This window comes from Xenopus tropicalis, chromosome 5, assembly GCF_000004195.4.
Source record: "Xenopus tropicalis strain Nigerian chromosome 5, UCB_Xtro_10.0, whole genome shotgun sequence".
Classification (NCBI taxonomy): Eukaryota; Metazoa; Chordata; class Amphibia; order Anura; family Pipidae; genus Xenopus; species Xenopus tropicalis.
This window is the reverse complement of record NC_030681.2, coordinates 102,165,376-102,185,283: the sequence shown is the minus strand read 5'-3', so window position 1 is coordinate 102,185,283 and position 19,908 is coordinate 102,165,376. Positions and strand designations below refer to the sequence as shown.

Here is a 19,908-nt window from a genome sequence, read left to right as displayed (position 1 = left end):
TACACAGCCGTGCCCAATTTTGACACGACCACGCCCAATTTTGACGCGTGACAAAAAAATCTGTGCAACAAATTTTTATGCAGCAAATTTTTACGGAAGTTTCACTAAACAATTTGCCAATGGCGACAGAAATTAGAATATCCTTTAACAGAGAAAAATGGAACTGAACAACTGACCATATTAAAAGGATATTTTTAGGTGTAGGCACCTCTATAACGATTAGCTTACCTGTAAATGTAGAATTCAGTGTTTTTGTGCTGTTCATGTTCCCAGCTGTGGCAAAGACTGTGAATGTATAATCATTTCCAGGTATCAGCTGATCCACAACTGAAGAATTAGTATTCACTATCAGTTCCTTTGATGGAGTCCCTAAGACTTGGATGATATAGGAACTGATATTTCCTAAAGGAGTCGACCAACTTAGAGACACTGAAGTGGTGGTGACATTGTCTATGATCAAGCTTGCAATTGCTGAAGGAACTGAAAGATAAAAGAACCATGCATTTTAGTACATACTGAGCATATGCTGTGATGTCACAGTGTTATATCATATGACGGAATTCTTCAATTTATATGTGACTCTAAAATCCATATATGATACATTTGTTGGCAGCCACTGTCCTTCTCAACTTGGTGATGCAAAGATGCAGTTAATGTGTTTATCCCTAAAATCAGATTCAAATATTTAAGACAAATATTGGAATATAGTTTAACATTAACAGAGGAACTGGCCATATTTTAAGGACATTTTTAATTGTAGGCACTAGACCACTTTAATGGTAAATTTACCTGTAAATGTAGAATTCACAGTTTTGGTGCCATTCATGTTCCCAGCTGTGGCAAAGACCATAAATGTATAATAATTTCCAGGTATCAGCTGATCCACAAGGGAAGAGTTTGTATTCACTATCAGTTCATTTGATGGAGTCCCTAAGACTTGGATGATATAGGAACTGATATTTCCTAATGGAATAGGCCAACTTAGAGACACCGAAGTGGTGGTAATATTATCTATGGTCAAGCTTGTAATAGCTGAAGGAGCTGAAAGACAAAAGAATCATGTATTTCAGTAATACTGAGCATATACTGTGACGTGACAGCATTAGATCATACAATATAAATCTTTGAAATGACTCCAATGTGAATCCATATACTATATATTTGGTGGCAGCCACTGTTCTGCTAAACTCAGTGGTGCAAAGACGCAAATAATATGCTTAACCCTTTAATCAGATTAAAATATTGTTACACAGAAATTAGAATATATATATATAGTTTAACATTAACAGAGAACTAGAAAAACTGTTCATAAGATAAGGACATTTTTCGGTGTAGGCACTAGAACTCTTTTAACAGTTAACTCACCTGTAAATGTAGAATTTAGTATTTTTGTGCCATTCATATTCCCGGCTGTGGCAAAGACCATAAATGTATAATAATTTCCAGGTATCAGTTGATCCACAAGGGAAGAATTAGTATTCACTATCAGTTCCTTTGATGGAGTCCCTAAGACTTGAATGATATAGGAACTGATATTTCCTAATGGAATTGGCCAACTTAGAGACACCGAAGTGGTGGTAACATTGTCTATGATCAAGCTTTCAATTGCTGAAGGATCTGAAAGATAAAAGAGTCATGTATTTTAGCACAGACTGAGCATATGCTTTGACATGACAAAGTTAGCTGTTGTGAATGAAATTTTAATAATGGTTACAACTCCACAATGCATGTTCTATACATTTGGTGGCAGCCACTGTTCTGATGAATTTAATCACTAGGGCCGAGACTTATACACAGTGGCCTAGCGAGGGGGGTGCCGAGGGGGCCATGGCCCCGGGCAGCGTATCAGAAGGGGCAGCGGCGGCTCCTTCTCTCTTACAGGCAACAGGCGCTTTTATAAGGTTGCGCCCGTGCGTATGACGTCACACGTCAGCGACGAGACGCAACCTTATAGAAGCGCCTGTTGCCTGTAAGAGAGAAGGAGCCGCCGCCGATGGTCTTTGGGGGTATGTACTATGGGGGAAATTGGGGGCACTGTGTGGGGGCTACTGTCTATGGGGAAATTGGGGCACTTTCCATGGGGGGGCCAGGTCTTTGTGGGGTATTGTGTATGGGGGCACTTCCTATTGGGGGCACTGTGTATGGGGCAATTGGGGCTCTGTGTATGAGGGCACTTTCTATTGAAGGGCAAGGTCTTTGGGGGGTATTGTCTATGGGGACACTGTGTATGGGGCAATTGGGGCACTGTGTATGGGGGAACTTCCTATTGGGGGCACTTTGTATGGGGCAATTGGGGGCACTGTTTATGGGGGCACTGTGTATGGGGGAACTTTCTATTGGGGGAACTGTGTATGGGGCAATTGGGGCACTGTGTATGGGGGCACTTTCTGTGGGGGGGGGGGCAAGGTCTTTGGGGGGTACTGTCTATGGGGGAACTGTGTATGGGGAAATTGGGGCACTGTGTATGGGGGCACTTCCTATTGGGGGCACTGTCTAAGGGCAATTGGGGGCACTGTGTGGAGGGGGCTGTCTATGGGGACACTGTGTATGGGGTAATTGGAGGCACTGTCTATGGGGAAATTGGGGCACTTTCTATGGGCAATTGGAGGCAATGTGTGTGGGGGCACTGTGTATGGGGCAATTGGGGGCACTGTGTATGGGGGTACTGTCTATGGGGCAGTTGTATGGGGGGACCGTGGCCAGAATAGCGTTAGGGGGGCCTGGCCAGCATAGTGTTAGGGGGCACTGTGGTAGGGTGACCCTAATACTTTTTATGTCTGTGTGTCCTGTACTGATGGGAGGGGCCCCGTGATTTCTGATGGCGGCCCTGCCACCATGGGCAGCCACGGACGTACAGCTGAATCCACTTTTGACAATTATGACATGCGCACCGCATTTCAAATTCGATCAAAAAAAAAAAAAAATTTAATGCTGCTTTTTTTATTTTGTCTATTTTTTTTAAGAATAACTAAATAGAGGGGCGGCAAATTTCCGGTCGGCCCCAGGCGACGAAAGCCCATGCTACGCCACTGCTTATACACATGGTAAACTCTGAAAATCACTGGAAAATATGTACATTTTATATAAATAAAGGCTAATATTTATGATACGAATAGCTGCCAATGCCAATCAAAGAAGTAAGCAGACATTGCCATTAAGACTAATCCAGTATTAGTGATGAGCAAATCTTTTTTGCCAGGCATGGATTCACAGTGAAATTTTGCGACGACTAAAATTTGCCTCAACTAAAATTCATTGAGTGAGTAAAAAGTTTCAGTTGCATCAAAAAAGTTGTGGTAGCGTAAAAAAAAAGTTGCATGAGTCAAAAAAAGTCACACAGTAGCCACATTTTGCTAATTTTTAGTTGTTCTGCTAAACTCAGTGGTGCAAAGATGCAAATAATATGCTTAACCACTTAACCAGATTAAAATATTGTTAGGCAGAAATTAGAATATATATAAAGTGATGAGTGAATCTGTCCCGTTTGGGTTCACCCTAAAATTCGCGAAATGGCAAGAAAATTCTCAAAACGCATTTGTCGTGCAAGTTTTTGTCGCCCGTGTCTTTTTTGTCATCTGCGGCTATTTTTTTGTCGCCCGCATCTGTTCTCCTAAACTCAGTGGTGCAAAGACACAAATAATATGCTTAACCCTTTAATCAGATTAAAATATTGTTAGGCAGAAATTAGAATATATATATACAGTATATAGTTTAACATTAACCGAGAATTAGAAAAACTGTTCATAAGATAAGGACATTTTTCGGTGTAGGCATTAAAACTCATTTAACAATTAACTCACCTGTAAATGTAGAATTTAGTATTTTTGTGCCATTCATATTCCCGGCTGTGGCAAAGACCATAAATGTATAATAATTTCCAGGTATCAGCTGATCCACAACTGCAGAATTTGTATTCACTATTAGTTCCTTTGATGGAGTCCCTACGACTTGGATGATATAGGAACTGATATTTCCTAATGGAATAGGCCAACTTAGAGACACCGAAGTGGTGGTAACATTGTCTATGATCAAGCTTTCAATTGCTGAAGGATCTGAAAGATAAAAGAGTCATGTATTTTAGCACAGACTGAGCATATGCTTTGACATGACAAAGTTAGCTGTTGTGAATGAAATTTTAATAATGGTTACAACTCCACAATGCATGTTCTATACATTTGGTGGCAGCCACTGTTCTGATGAATTTAATCACTAGGGCCGAGACTTATACACATGGTGAACTCTGAAAATCACTGGAAAATATGTACATTTTATATAAATAAAGGCTAGTATTTATGATACGAATAGCTGCCAATGTCAATCAAAGAAGTAAGCAGACATTGCCATTAAGACTAATCCAGTATTAGTGATGAGCAAATCTTTTTTGCCAGGCATGGATTCACTATGAAATTTTGCCACAACTAAAATTTGCCTCAATTAAAACCTCAACTAAAATTAAGTAAAATTGAGTAAAAAGTTGCAGTTGCGTCAAAAAAGTTGTGGTAGCATAAAAAAAGTTGCATGAGTCAAAAAAAGTCAAACAGTAGCCACATTTTGCTAATTTTTAGTTGTTTTGCACATTTTTTAGCAATTCCACAAATTTTGCAACCATGGCAAATAAGTAGCGGTCAGGTCAAAAGAGTCAACCTCACAAAAATGAAGTTGCACACATTAAAGAAGTCATGGGTTAGTCGGATTTTATGTAGCGATGGGCGAAATATTTCACCAGGCATGGATTCGCGGGCAAAATTCCGCAGGTTCGCCACGGCCGCGGATTTTTTCGCGAAACGGATGAAAAAATTCGCCCGCATGTCCAAAAATTGTCGCCGGCGTCAAAAAAGAATAGTCGCGGGCGTCAAAATTATATCTGCGCGACTAAATAATAGCCGCAGGGGACAAAAGAATAGCCGTGCGATGAAATAATAGCCGCAGGCGACGAAATAATAGCCGTGCGACAAAATAATAGCCGCGGGCAACGAAACAATAGCCACGCGACAAAATAATAGCCACGGGCGACAATTTTTTGCGGATCTTTTGAAAGATTCGTGAATTTTTCGGCGAAGCGAAACGGAACAGATTCGCTCATCACTAATTTTAGGTTGTTTCGCAAGTTTTTTGCCGAAACAGGACAGATTTGCTCATCTCTATCCAGTATTTCACAGAAATGGACAGTTTGGTTAGGTTTTAGATCCTTAAGATGTTTTTTGTCATGTAATTCACATATTTTCCTGTTCATTTACTAACCCGACTTCTTCAGAAAGCATCATTTACTCAATGATTTTAAAATATTCGTTACATAATCTAACAGAGCAGCAGTTCTCTTTCACAGGACTTTTGCCCACTTTAGGCATTATATGAATATTGTTTTTATGATTCATCAGTTGTACACTGTACTTTTGCATAGCAAATACATATAGCTAGAATTAAGGAATACCATGTTGGTTTCAAGTAAGCAACCTTTTGCTTTTAGTTTTTGGTTAAGGTTAGGAGTTTTAAACATTGGATTTCTTCTTATTAACTGCAGCAGAACTGGGAGATTTTTGTTTTCCTATGGGAAGTGATGTAATAAATATGAGTGGTTATAGTGTTCAGCATTGTTCCTCCATATGGCCCTGTGAATGGTGCAAATAAAATGTTCCTTTGTACATAGTTAATATATGTTTATTATTAATATATCAGTTTTTAAGAAAAAAAGCACAGTTGTGGAGGAAAATACAAGAAAACTGAATCAACCTTTTGTTAAATTCTGGAGCACTAGCATATTCCATCTGACTTCTTTAAAAACTCGTATTTTACTTTTACTTGTGAATGCTTTTCTTTAATAAATTGCAAATGTATTTAAGAAAAAAATTATTATTATTTTTAAATATACTTAAGTATATTCACAGTTTTTTTTCTTTTTTAAATCATGGGAAAATGCAGTCTCGCATATTGATAGATCTGTCCCATAGTTACAGAAAAATTCATAAAATACAACTTACTAGTTGTAACTGTAACATTGACTGGATTGCCTGTAATATCTCCAGCTACAGCATAGACAAGTAACGTATACTGGGATCCAGGAGTGAGTCCAGGGATAGTGCATGATTCCGTAGCACTTGTGATGATCATGTCGGTGCCAAAAATTTTTATATAGTAGAAGTTTTTACCACCTTGTGGTTTGAGCCAAGAGAGAGAAACACTTGTGGTGTTTAACGAGCTGATACTAAGATTCTGGATAACATCAGGCCCTATAAAGGAAACACAAAAATGTCAACAGTTTTGCAATATATGATTTTGACGTTGTGAACATATTTATTTGAATCAGAATACACATCATACTGGTATATTGCCAATTTAGTACAGCAGATCCTGTTACATCTTCTCCTGCCACTGCAGATATCTGAATTCTGTATTGGGTGCCAGCAGTAAGTTCTTGGAAAGTCCATGTTGTTGAATTGGTCATGTTTTGAACTTCATTGATCACCACTTTGTAGAAGCTGTAGTTACCAATTGGAGGAAGCCAAGCCACATCTATAGAACTAATTGTCTCATTCCCAAATGTCACATTCTTGACTTCCTCTGGTCCTGTATTTAAAAAAACAAAAAATTACGTTTTTTTGTTTTTTTTTTTATATGTATAAGCAATGTAAAAGCAAAGGTGTAAACATTTTACTAGAGATTAATGAACATATGAAGATTGACTCTGCAGAAATGTTTATTTAAGTGATGGACATTTTAGAGTCTACCCAAAATGGTATCCTAAAATAAAAGGTTCTGTACTTTTTCTGAAAAGGGCATTTTCTTGGCTGGAAGTGTAACTCCCACAAGAGTTAAGGGACTCATTGGTTAATGTATTATTCCCTGAATAGGCTTTCTTAAATAAGAAAAAGTTTGGTAGCTTTTAGGGGCTTTTAATTCACAACTCAGCAATCATAAATCTGCTCAAGTTGCAGATTTCTAAGGATAAGAAGCAGGGATATGAAGGATGCCTCTGAGGAAGCAGGTCACAGTGAAACTGCCAAAACACTGAGGGACTCAGTTCACTAAGGGAATCTGGTGGCATTTAAACTTTGTTATATGTGCTGAACAAAAAGTGATTTTAAGTTTTCAAGTTTTTAAGATTTAAGTTTTTTAGAAATAAATTGAGTTACACTATGGGCGCTGCACTGACCTCAAATATGTGCTTATTTATAAAAAACTTAAATCTCAAAAACTTGATCACTTAAAAACATTAAAAAAAAAGTACAAACACAGCACACTCACATTCTACTCACAATTAAAAAAAAATAAATCTCAAATTAAAAAAAATTGCTTGAAATTTGCTAGTACATCTCCCAATGACTTCTACATGAATCTGCCAGCTAAATAACTAAATTATAAATGTATGATAACTAAATTATAAATGTAAACACTGCATTTAAATAGGGTTTCTGTATTATTCATTTACGTTCATGCTGGGTTTCGGTGGAAAAAGCTTGTCAGTTTCTATAATCTTTCCTGAATGGGCTTTTGTAACTAGCTTTTTGTAAAGTTACACGCTTTTAGGTGCTCTGTATTTCTAAGTACATGCAAAAATTGCCATACAGTCACTTTGCAACGCAACTTAACTGTGTATCCTTAAAGAAACACAAGTAGATTAGTGTGATTAGATGTGTAAATGTGCAATAATTGCCCATATGATGACTGTGACACTAGCTAGATGCATTGTGCTCTTCTGTGTTGATGTGCATGTATTCTAGGTCACATAACCTTACATTGGCATTATTGTGGAAAAGGTTACACAAATATAACTTGAAACTACAGGTGTGATAATAAATCATTCAGAAATTTTCACAAATGCAGATTGTCAGCTTCAAGGTAAGACTTAGAATACTTACTTGTGTACACTGAAATCTGACCTCCATAACCATATAACAAGTTATTCTCTTGGTAAGCAGATAATTGAATTATATATAGATTGCCTGGTATCAAATTTTGAAGCATAAATTCACTGGTAGAATTTGACCAATTCCAAGGAGGTGAACCAGTTACATTTATTGTGTAGGATATGTTGGGCTCTGATACAGTATCCCAAAGCAGTGTCATGGAGTTTGTTGATATATTTGTACAGCTGAGAGTATCTGACACTGTGGAAGAAAAAATAAAGACAGTTTCTCACAAATAACCGAAGAACTAATTTCACTCTGGTGCAGTGTATAATTACCACACCAGGACTGATCTTGAGGCTGGCATTTATAATACTAGAGATGTATGGAACTATTTTGTTATGTGTTAGCTGATGCCACCATACACATGGTCATCAACCAACCCAGACTGTTTTGGATGTTCTGCTCTTTTGAAGCGGTAGTATTGAAGCTATTAACAAAGAACAATTCTTATACCATTTTGTCAAAAGATACAGTAACTTTATGTGTGACCAGTTTTGAAGTGAAACAACAACATTTTAATTTGGAATGCTGAGTGAAGTATTGTAGTACAAGGCATATAGTATATGCTTGTAAATTACACCCATTGAGGGGCACATTTATCAAAGTACGATTGATTCTGAATACAAAAAAATCATATTTTTTCTAATCTATAGAACTGTGTGTATTTTCTGCATTTTTTCGTTAATTTGCGCGACTTTTTCATACTTTGCGACAATTTTTTAGCGACAAAACTGTATTTGTCAAACGAGTACGAAAGTTTCGGATTCATTAAAACTTCGTTATCGTGACTTTCCGTTGGCCAGGTTGGAGCTACAGAGTGCCATTGAGTCCTATGGGAGGCTTCCAAAAACATGCACAGAAGGATCAATGTCAGAAAGGTTTTCCTGCTGTTTACGATCATTCATATATGAACATTTTGTGACTTTCGGATCACCAATACGATATTATCGTGACTATTACGATTTTTTCGTAAGCATTTTTGTAACATTTCCGATCATCAGAAATTATCGTATCTAATCCGAATTTTATCCCTTTCGGGATTCAAACTTGAACTTTGATGAATCTGCCCCTTAAAGTAGGATTTTAAAGCTAGTGCTATTAAAAATGGTTTCAGAGAGCTTGAAGTAATCTCTACCTTTTTAATTTGGTTTGCCTTTAATTAGTGAAAGTGGTAAAATCTAAGCAAACCACCAGGGAACAAAGAGGAGAAATAAATGAAAGAATAGATGCTAGTATGTAAATAAAAGAGACTAAAGAGGTTGGGTGAGAAAAGGAGGAAAAATAGTTTGGAAAGTGAGCCTAGGGTCTAAGGTTTTCTGGTGGGCCCCCAGGGTCCCAGTCCGACACTGATTACAGACCCTTACTAAATCATAAAAGGCATTTCCATTTCCATTTGATACAGTTCATCTTTATAATACAGGCAGTAGAACTGCTCAGCTGAAAAAGTTTCAAGGCAGAATTAGGAACCTCTTGTTCCATAGTGATCCAGCTTTGTCCAGCTTTGACAAAATTATACTGTATGCAGCTAAACTACAATGTCTGAACAATACAATAGAAAGTAACTATATGGGAATACTTACACAAAACTGAAAACTCAGACTTGCCACCTTGTTGGGACCCTGCGACTGCAGAAATTGCCACCGTATACTGATTACCAGTGGTTAAGTTAGAAATATTAATGGATTCAGACTCCACATTGAATTGTTGAGGTAAATCCCCTGTTACTTCTACAAGATATGATGTTGTGCTGCCTTCAGTTAGATGCCAACTCACATATAATGAGCTGTTACTTATTCTGTTTATATTCAGGATGTTGATATTGGCTGGTTCTGGGGGTAGAAACAGGTTTAAGTCCAGAGAAAAAGTATTATGTTTTAATTGTATAGCTTTACAGTGTTTACAAAGATTATTCTTTATTGACATAAAAGTACCAAGAGAAAACCCACACAAACACAAGGAAAATATACAAGGGTTTATTTACAATGCAGAAGGCAAAACAATGGGCACAATCCACCATGTTTGTGTTTTGCATTTTACACCCTGCATAGTGCAAATACTTGCAGTCACCCCCATGAATACAGTTCTGCCTGCGTTCAGCAGTGCAGTATTCATGAGGGATGGGAGGGATGTAGGCATGCCCTATCCACCCCTACCTTTCCCCACTTTTAGAGAGCAATGCGGACAGGGTTGCAACAGGGCCCTGTACTTACTACCAACCTTACAATAGGCAGTAATGACATGGCTGGTCTGCACTTGCTGAGCTCTTAGCCGCACTCTTGATTTTTTTATTTGGTGAGAGGTGTAGAGACAGACCTTGGACAGAAATGTTGCTCTGCATGAGCACACCCCTTACTGCTCTTGCACTTTTGTCCATGGTCTTCATAAATTACACTTGATCTGGTGAGAACTGAACTCAAGATCCCAGCTGTACAAAACAGTAACCCCAGTGCTAACCAGTAAGCTACCATGCTATCCTCATGACAATTTAATATTTATGCTATATTTACAAGAGGTAAAGGCAGCCTTTACCACTCATTGGGCCCGATTCACTAAAGTCCGAAATAAGGAGTGCTATTTATAGCATGCGTTAAAAATCTTATCACTTCTTATTTTTCAAGCAATATATTACGCAGCACACAACATATTACGCAGCACGTTGCTTGAAAATATGTCGTCGCAAGATAAATAACGCCAAGAACATCGCTTCTTAATTATGACAAGTGTCCTTTTAGTGAATCGAGCGAAAAATAAGAAGTGATAAGATTTTTAACGCATGCTATAAATAGCACTCCTTATTTCGGACTTTAGTGAATTGGGCCCACTATGTTTTCTTTCAACTGCTGTTAATGAAGATTCCAGTAGAGAACATGCCCATTTATATGCCTGCAACAGCTAAAGCATTAAAGGATATTAACCTTTACTTATACAGACCCATCATATTCTACAGCACTTTACAGAGCCTATACACAATTTACATATGCACTTGTCCCAGTAGAGCTTGCAGTCTAAGATCTCCATCATATACACTCTATAGTTAATTTTATCAGGAGCCAAATAACCCGTACATACAGTATAGTTCGTGAAGGAATCCCATGCCAGAAGTGGGAAGACATAAAAGCTTCTTGAAGACAGTGTATAAAAACTGTAGATCAGAATCATCCTTAAAAAGTGAATTCAACCCCCCCACAAACAAAAGCCCCCACAAAAGGCCTCCATCAGCCCCCACTCTCTCCCCACAAAGTCTGTTACATAGAGAATTGTCCCTATTAGCACAGTCGAGACACCATTTTCTGTATCTTCTGATCCTCTTCTGTCACTTCACCAAATTATAGCCTGCAGGAGCATGTGCTGTTGAAGCAGATCCCAGACTAGCTTTAACTGTACATACTCCTGCATAATGTTATATTCAGATGTGCAAATACACATTTAAAACATTTCTAGCTTCAGCTTTCAAAACTAAAACCCAATACATTAGTTTCATACTAACTTGTGAATGAAGAACTCTCATTTGGATCTCCTAAAATATTATCTCCAACTACTGCCCAGATTCTGAATGTATAATTTGTTCCTGGAGTGAGGTTTTGGATGGATATTGACTCCACAGTTGTATTCATCTGCTGAAATACATATCCTATAACTTCAATCCTATAGTAATCGTGTTGTCCAGTGGGGGGGCTCCATCTTAGGTCTACTGAGTAAGTAGACACATTGCTAACTTGGATGTTGCTAACCACACTGGGCCCTGTGTTCGGAGGTTCAGGAGAAAAAAAAATTAACAAGTTTTTATATTCGGTTACTATCTTGTAGGTCAATGTTTTGTGGTTGTGCATTATACAGTTTCTACATTAATTCTTCGCAGTCAGTACAGCAATGTTATTAATAACTAAAAGCATATGTAGGGCTACTGTATATATTTAAAAAAATATATTTACCTTTAGAGTGAAGTAAATGGTTCCTCATCTACTCATCTATTATAAATATATACTGTTTGAACTATTCCCTCAATTTAAAATGCATTTTCTTTAGGAGGACTTGATGGATATGCATAAAAGAAGATTAGCAAACATAACATGTAGGTTAAGGAAAGAAGGGTAGAAATGAATGGAAATGAAAGAGGGGAGAAAGGTTGAAAGTCAAGAATACCTTCTATTGCCCTGTGGAGTAGAAGTTTGTAACTATAATATATACAGCATATTAGGAGCTGTCTATTGAGAATACTATGCAATTTTTATGGAAATATTAGGCCAATGGCTGGTGTATTTTTATGTCATATTTTTCTCCTTCATAAATAGTCCCCTATGAGAAACATTGACTATAATGCATTATCAAGAAAGAAGGAAATATATATATATATATATATATATTTTATTTATGTATTTATTTTTTTTATTTTTTTATTTTTTTTTTAATGATTAAACATAAGACATTTATAGAAAATTAGACTTACTTGTGTGCAGTAATAATAAACTTCCAAAACCATATAACATATCACTTCCTTGGTAAGCTGCTAACTGAATTGTATACAGATTCCCAGGTGTCAAGCCTTCAATCACTGTTTGATTAGCAGACCCTTCCCAGCTGGTAGATGGAGATCCAGTAATATTTATAATGAAAGATACATTTTGGTCATCTGGAGACATCCATGCTAATGCAATTGAATCGGCGAATACATTTGTATAGTTGAGAGTATCTGATACTATGGAAGAGAAAATTGAACCTTTTTTTTATAACACTGAATGCACAAAATGTTATAAATATAAGCCCCGGGTATTTCATTAATGTTAATATAGTTGTTAATATTGCTTTCAGTGGCAGTTCATCCTTGCTAAATATGATGAATTTGTTTCCTTCCCCCCTTGCAGGTTTCCCTATGGCAACTTAGTAAGAGAGATATTTTACTTTAAACTCTTAAATATCAGCTGATATATTGCTCAGCTGCAGTTACATAGCATGCTCCCAAAGCTTTACCAAAGTCTCTTACAATGCAACTGTTACTATGCTGCTGAGAAAAAAATATGAACTAGTGTATTTTAACAGTTTAGAAGGTCAGCTTCAGAAGCATATATGACAAATATGGTGAGCATAGTAGAGATGTAAATGTGGACCTAAGAAGGAACATTACCAGTTGGCAACCTCCTTTTAAACCCTCTTTCAAAATACATAACGCATAATGCTATCACTTAACTATTGTTATATGTTAACAGGTATACACAGATGATCCGGAATGTTCGGGACCTAGGGTTTTTCAAAGAAGGGGTCTTTCCATAATTTGGCTCACAATACTTTAAGCCTGCTAAAAAGTATTTTTTAAAATATTTAAAGTATTTTTTTTAAAACCAAACTGTATTTTTCGCCACCAATATGGATTATGCATCTTAGTTAGTTAGAAGTGCAAAGTACTGTTTTATTATTACAGAAAAAAGGAAACCATTCTTAAAAATTAGAAATATTTGCTTAAAATGAACTCTGTGGCAAATAGACTTTCTGTAATATACAGCTTTCTGCATAATGAGTTTCTGATTAAGGAATCCTATACCTGTATTATGTAATCTTGTAGCGCATATAATTCAGTTTCCTATTTATTTCCCAATATTAAACATTTGTGTTATGTACCGATTCCCTTTATTATTGCATCTTTGGCAATGTGTTTTACTGTTACTTATTTATAAATATATCATCTCAATTTATTGTAATATAGTGTGTTTTTTAAATAGTCAAGTTAAGAATGACTCTCTATAAGCAAAGCTGTAACCTGATGATGTATGGGATATGGCTCCTATGCCTATCTTGTACTATATATATATTTATATATAGGCACCTGAGGGTCTGGGCCTAGCATGGCAGCTTTAAAGGGACAGCCCTTAGCTGACTATATAATACATTTTTATTAAAAAAAAAAATCCAGCCACCAGAGAGTTCTTACGGAAATACAATGATGGTGCTGGATGTATAAGGGAGTATGCAGCCATGACCTGCAGAAGTAACATCACCTGCATCCCAAAGAGACATCACGCACATGTAAAACATGATTTTTTTTGTGATTTAATAAGCATAAAACCACAAAAAACAATAATATGAAATTTCATTATCTAAAAGCTGTCAAGGTCTTGTAGCAGTCAATGGGAGTTGTCCTAGGGAAATTGTTTTTTTGTTGGAAACCGTAAAAACCATGAAATATTTTTTGTATACTTTTCCTATTCATTCCACATCTTAATTTGTTTGTGCTTTTTCAATTTGGATCTTTTAATAAATGACTGATAAATTTGTGGTTTTCGTGGAAATTAGTTTATTTGGTTGAGGGTTATTTACACTGGAGAAGATGCGTTTAAGAGGTGACATGATAACTATGTATAAATATACAGTATAAGGGGATCATATAATAACCTCTCTAATGCTTTATTTACCAGTAGGTCCTTCCAACTGACACAAGGGCACCCATTCCGTTTAGAAGAAGGGAGGTTCCGTTTAAATATTCAGAAAGGATTTTTTTACTGTGAGAGCTATGAAGTTGTGGCATTCCCAACCTGAACCAGTCATATTATATAGCTTTAAGAAGGGGTTGGATGGCTTTTTAGCAAGTGAGGGAATACAGGGTTATGGGAGACTGATCTTAGTACAAGTTGATCCAGGGACTGGTACGATTGCCATCTTGGAGTCAGGAAGGAATTTCTTTCCCCCTCTGCGGCAAATTAGAGAGGCTTCAGATGAGGTTTTTTGCCTTCCTCTGGATCAACTAGCAGTTAGGCATTATGGTTGAACTTGATGGACATGTGTCTTTTTTTACCTAACTTACTATGTTACTATGTTACTGTGTTACTTTGTGCTAGGGTTAAATCCCAAAGGCTAAAGTTGGAAAAGTTTTTTTTTTTTTTGTTTTTTTGGGGTTGTTTTTTTTTTTACACTTGATAAGTGGGCCCCTAAATTTATATTGCTCTGGATACTGACATTGCAATTATTTTTAACCTTTATATGTTTCACAGCACTTTCCAGCTAACATTGTAAGGTCCCTTGCATGTACAAATACAGTCATGCACAATAGTCACCATTCTTATTTAATAAAATAATAATAATAATAATAATATAGTGCTTTGCGACAGATGTTAACTTGCCCAGTATAAATCCAAATGAATGAGAAAACAATTGATGGATATTTCCCCAATTCTCCCCAAATAAGGAGTATACTCCCTTGTGAATTTAGGGCTAATAAAATGATTAATCCAAGTACTTACAAAGGAATAATACTGTACTTTTTTCCCCTTGAATACCATTTCCAGCAACTGCAAAGATCATTATTTTGTGGAGCTCTCCAATAGGCAGAGAATAGAAACTGAAGAAATATGATGTTGTGTTAAACATTTGAGGTGGATTTATAAAGGCTTCAGCCATAAAATAACTATAGTTGCCTCCAGAGAGCTGCCAGTTTACAGTTAATGAAGTCTCATTCAGCTTTAATACATTGTTCACAATTATGCTTGCGGGTTCTGGGAACAAAGGAAAAAACAACCATAAGTTAAGTGTCATAAAATGTAGATTCATTTATCAAACTCCGGTTGAGCAGTTCTGAGATAAATTCATATTTTTTCTAACTTATAGAACATTTTGTAATGTATGACAAAATTTAGTTAAAATTCCATTAATTTTTCACGGTTTTCGTTAAAGTTCCAAGAAAAAATCGTACTTTGCGCAAAGACTACGAACATTACTTTCATCTCTTCGCCAAGTTGGATCTGTCGAGTGTCATTGAGTCCTATGGAAGGCTTCCAAACCAGACATTGAAGGCATTCAAAAGCCAGAAAGGTTTTTGTGGTTTAACGATCTTTTCGGTATGAAAATATTGTGACTTTCGGAATGCAATTACAATATTTTCATACGACCGATAAAAGCATTTTTGTGACATTTTAGAAAATCAGAAATTTTTGTGGTTACTACGAATTTTTACCATATCACGTTTTAAGCCCCCCCAAAAAAACAGATTTTAGCAAATGTGCCCCTTAGACTTGATTTAAACATGGCACATAGGCTCATCCAGCCTGTTCTGATGAACTTAATGAATGTAGATGCTTGAAATTATCTTCAGCCTTCCAGGCAGGAACTTCAGGGTACACTCAGCAGATTACATTAACACCCATAATAGACTTATGCCAACTGAATTGGAAGCTAATGCCTTTATTAACATCATGAGTATGAAGTAATGCCAATCAAACACATGTAGTGGAAAAATTGCTTGTGTACCAACTTTTACTTCATCAACCTAAACATACACATGCATATTGGTGCATAGTGCGCAGATGCATCTCAGTAATGGAATGCAATTATGCTGGAATTCTGCCAACAGATAGATGAGTAGTTCTATCACACACCAATGTAAGGTGTATGATTTGAGTTTGAGGCAAAATCCCTGTTACTGTAAAATGACACTTTTGCCCGTTATTGGCCAGGATGGCAAAACACAGGTAGCCAATTACACCTCTGACTTGATATAGGGTAAGATATACTGTCCTTCCCTTGATAGCCAAGCTGTCGGTTGCCCAAGAAAGATATTGAATGAATGGAGTTTTCAAGTTTTTTTTTTTTAATTAATAAAAAAAATACTAGAAAATTCACATATTTTAATTTGGCTACCTGTTCCTCTATATTTGCATTTATGATATTATCTCCTTTCATCATTCTTTATTAAGAATAATAATAATTTTAACTTAAAACTGGAAGAGGGTATGGAAAAAAAGGATAAAAGGACAGGGGGTACCAAAACAAAGATACAGAACAATTGTAATACATAAATAATTACATATCCAGACTAGAGAATTAGAATCCTTTATTAATGTCAAATATAATTGATTTACTAATACTTTCAATTGTGATTGCATAAGGGTTTCTTATCATTAATGTTAAATATGGCTAAAATCTAGCCTTATCTACTGCTGTTTTGTATTCTCCTGTCTATTAATCTTCGGTGTCCATATGGGGTTATGTAATAAAAGACATGTGAAATTAAATCTCACTACAGAAAAAAATCACCCATTTTTTATGCATTCCTATGCGATTTTTAGAAGCATATTTATCAAATGGTGAACTCAACTTTCACCCATTAATAAATTTGCTTTTAAAAGTCCCATATAAATAAATAAAAAGTTGGTCAATTTTTCTGTGGTGATCCGTAATCTCACATTTTAATAAATCTGTGCCAAAGTGTGCTAAGGAGCAATAAACAATAGCAACAAATCTGCAGGTAGAATTTACTTGTCACCTGAAGCAAACTACTGGGCACACTTAGTCCTTTTATTACATATGGAGTTTTGTCTTTTCTAAATATTCTACCCCAGGAGACAACATTTTAAAAAATATTTTTCTATTCACTTATTTAATTGCTGTCAGTTCCTCTTTCCCACTTTTCTAATCTCTCCAATATTTTTAGTCCACTATTACTGAGAGGGGGGGGGGTCAATACATTTCCATTTTTTGTAATGAATGAAGAGGCTACCTGTGATATGTGCAAGTTATGGGATTAGTATGCATATCTAAGTGGAGGGTTTAAAAAGGCATGTGACTGTTGCTAATATAAATTTTTAAAGGAGAACAAATGTTTACTTGACATTGGTTGGTGGAATACAAGTTCTCCTTATGTGGAAATCAGTTGCTATTTTTCTTTTTTCCTGTTAAGGCATTTAGATACTTGTAATTTATCCTTCTATCTCTAGCCCAAGTGCACTCTTCCTTTAATATGCTACAGCTATTGGGTGCTTCTAATTAAACCCATGCTAACATAAATGAGAGAGAGGAAAAGAGCAGATAAGGGGAGTATGTGAGACCACTGAACTGTGCCCAGGGCATCGGGGGTATAGAAGGCTAGGAATGGAGTGATGCTACTGTAGAGCTTTGGAGTGCATTTGAAGACAGGGGCAGAAGGGAAACAAAGTTAGGGAAAGCAGTGAGTGCTTTGAACACAGTTTGTGCAATCCTGTTACAATGCAACTGACTTAATTTTAACCTTTCCTTTTCCTTAAAGGATATCATTTATGGTTTGGCTCATAGGAAAATGAAAAAATGTAGATAATATGGACATTACTAGGCATAATCATTGAACCTTTATAATATACTTACGTGTAAATGTAGAATTCTCTATTTTCGTTCCATTCATGTTCCCAACTGTGTCAAAGACTGTGAATGTATAATAATTTCCAGGTATCAGCTGATCCACAAGGGAAGAATTTGTATTCACCATCAGCTCCTTTGATGGAGTCCCTAAAACTTGGATGATATAGGAACTGATATTTCCTAAAGGAGTAGCCCAGCTTAGAAACACCGAACTGGTGGTAACATTGTCTATAATCAAGCTTGCAATTACTGAAGGAACTGGAAGATAAACGGATCATTCATTTTAGTAGATGTAATTAATGTGCTAATCCTTAAAATCAGATCAAAATATTATCAGACAGAAATAGTATTATTACTAGATATTTAAAGGACATTTTTAGTTGTAGAAACTAGACCTCTTTAACAGTTAACTTACCTGTAAATGTAGAATTCATCGTATTTGTGCCATTCATGTTCCCAGCTGTGGCAAAGACCATAAATGTATAATAATTTCCAGGTATCAGCTGATCCACAAGGGAAGAATTTGTATTCACTAATAGTTCTTTTGATGGAGTCCCTAAGACTTGGATGATATAGGAACTGATATTTCCTAATGGAATAGGCCAACTTAGAGACACTGAACTGGTTGTGACATTGTCTATGATCAAGCTTGCAATTGTGGAAGGAACTGGAAGATAAAAGAGTCATTTATTTTAGTAGATGTAAATAATGTGTTTAACATTATATTTTACATTAAAATGTTTTAGACAAAAATTAGAATATAGTTTAAAATTAACAGAGAAAAATGAAAATGAAGAACTGGCTATAAAAAAAAAAAAATAGCTCAGCAGGTTTTAGGTACTAAGATTTTTATTTTTGGTCGGGGAAAAGAAAAAACAAATTTGTACGAATTGGGCTATTTGGATAAAGAAACCATGCAAGAGTTTGGAAACACTTGTGTGGTTTTGTGAGCGAGACAAATGCTGGAGCCCGAAGCTTGTGTACCAACTAGAGATGTAGCGAACCTCACAAAAAAAGTTCGCGAACCCGTTCGCGAACTTCTGCCAAAAAGTGCGAACTTTTGCGAACTTTGCGAACCCCATAGACTTCAATGAGAAGGCGAACTTTAAAACCTAGAAAAGCGATTTCTGGCCAGAAAACTGATTTTAAAGTTGTTTAAAGGGTGCCACGACCTGGACAGTGGCATACAGGGGGGGGATCAAGGGCAAATATTTCTCTGAAAAATACGTTGTTGACACAGCGTTGCGTTTTGTGCTGTAATGGGCAGAAATCACACTACATTTCTAAACTTGTCTAATAAACTGCTTTAAAACGTCCGGCGTCTACATGCCAATCAAGTCGTGTAAAGGTTACAGCCGTTTCAAACGCAAAGACAAAACGCCGCAGTAGTGGATACGGAATATATTATTGCTGGTGGAAAAACATCGCTCAGGTGATTTTATTGCAATGCAATGTCACTACTATGTGTAACGTGCTTGGTGCACTACTATGAATAACAGCAAACAGCACTGGACACGTTAAAGAACAGTAAGTTAAATAATAAATAAAAAAAAATTAATAATAAAAAAAAGTGATCTCTGGTTGGTGCTGGGGGTGAACTACTAGGAGCAGCACACCAGTCCCCAACACAGCTAGACTAATAGCACTGGGCTCTATAAATTACAGTAGCAAAGTAAAAAAACACAAATAAAAAAAATTATGTGCATGTGTGGTTGGTGCTTAGTGCACTACTATGAGCAACACACCTGTCTCCAACACACACAGACGGAGCTGCAGTACACAATGAAAAGAAGAGTAACAGTAATCAGAAAATAAAAGCAGTCCTTACAAGGACTATTGGGTTACAGCAGATGAGATCAGCAGGACAGCTGCCCACAGCAGCTACATACAGAGCAGTAGAAAGTAG

The 19,908-nt window shown here is 36.5% G+C and overlaps 1 protein-coding gene across 1 annotated transcript in view; it reads right to left on the bottom strand.

The window, feature by feature from the left end:
* Positions 1–19,908, bottom strand: part of LOC101733293 (titin) — a 135,477-nt gene that overhangs the window by 64,200 nt on the left and 51,369 nt on the right. Inside the window, exons 44-56 of the mRNA XM_031901901.1 lie at positions 18,418–18,669; positions 18,009–18,260; positions 15,137–15,388; positions 12,355–12,603; positions 11,395–11,649; positions 9,488–9,736; positions 7,857–8,105; positions 6,319–6,564; positions 5,979–6,227; positions 3,801–4,052; positions 1,366–1,617; positions 790–1,041; positions 229–480 (exon numbers count right to left, since the gene is read on the bottom strand). Coding sequence (XP_031757761.1) covers positions 229–480; positions 790–1,041; positions 1,366–1,617; positions 3,801–4,052; positions 5,979–6,227; positions 6,319–6,564; positions 7,857–8,105; positions 9,488–9,736; positions 11,395–11,649; positions 12,355–12,603; positions 15,137–15,388; positions 18,009–18,260; positions 18,418–18,669 — 3,261 coding nt within the window. The remainder of the gene's footprint in view (positions 1–228; positions 481–789; positions 1,042–1,365; positions 1,618–3,800; positions 4,053–5,978; positions 6,228–6,318; positions 6,565–7,856; positions 8,106–9,487; positions 9,737–11,394; positions 11,650–12,354; positions 12,604–15,136; positions 15,389–18,008; positions 18,261–18,417; positions 18,670–19,908) is intronic.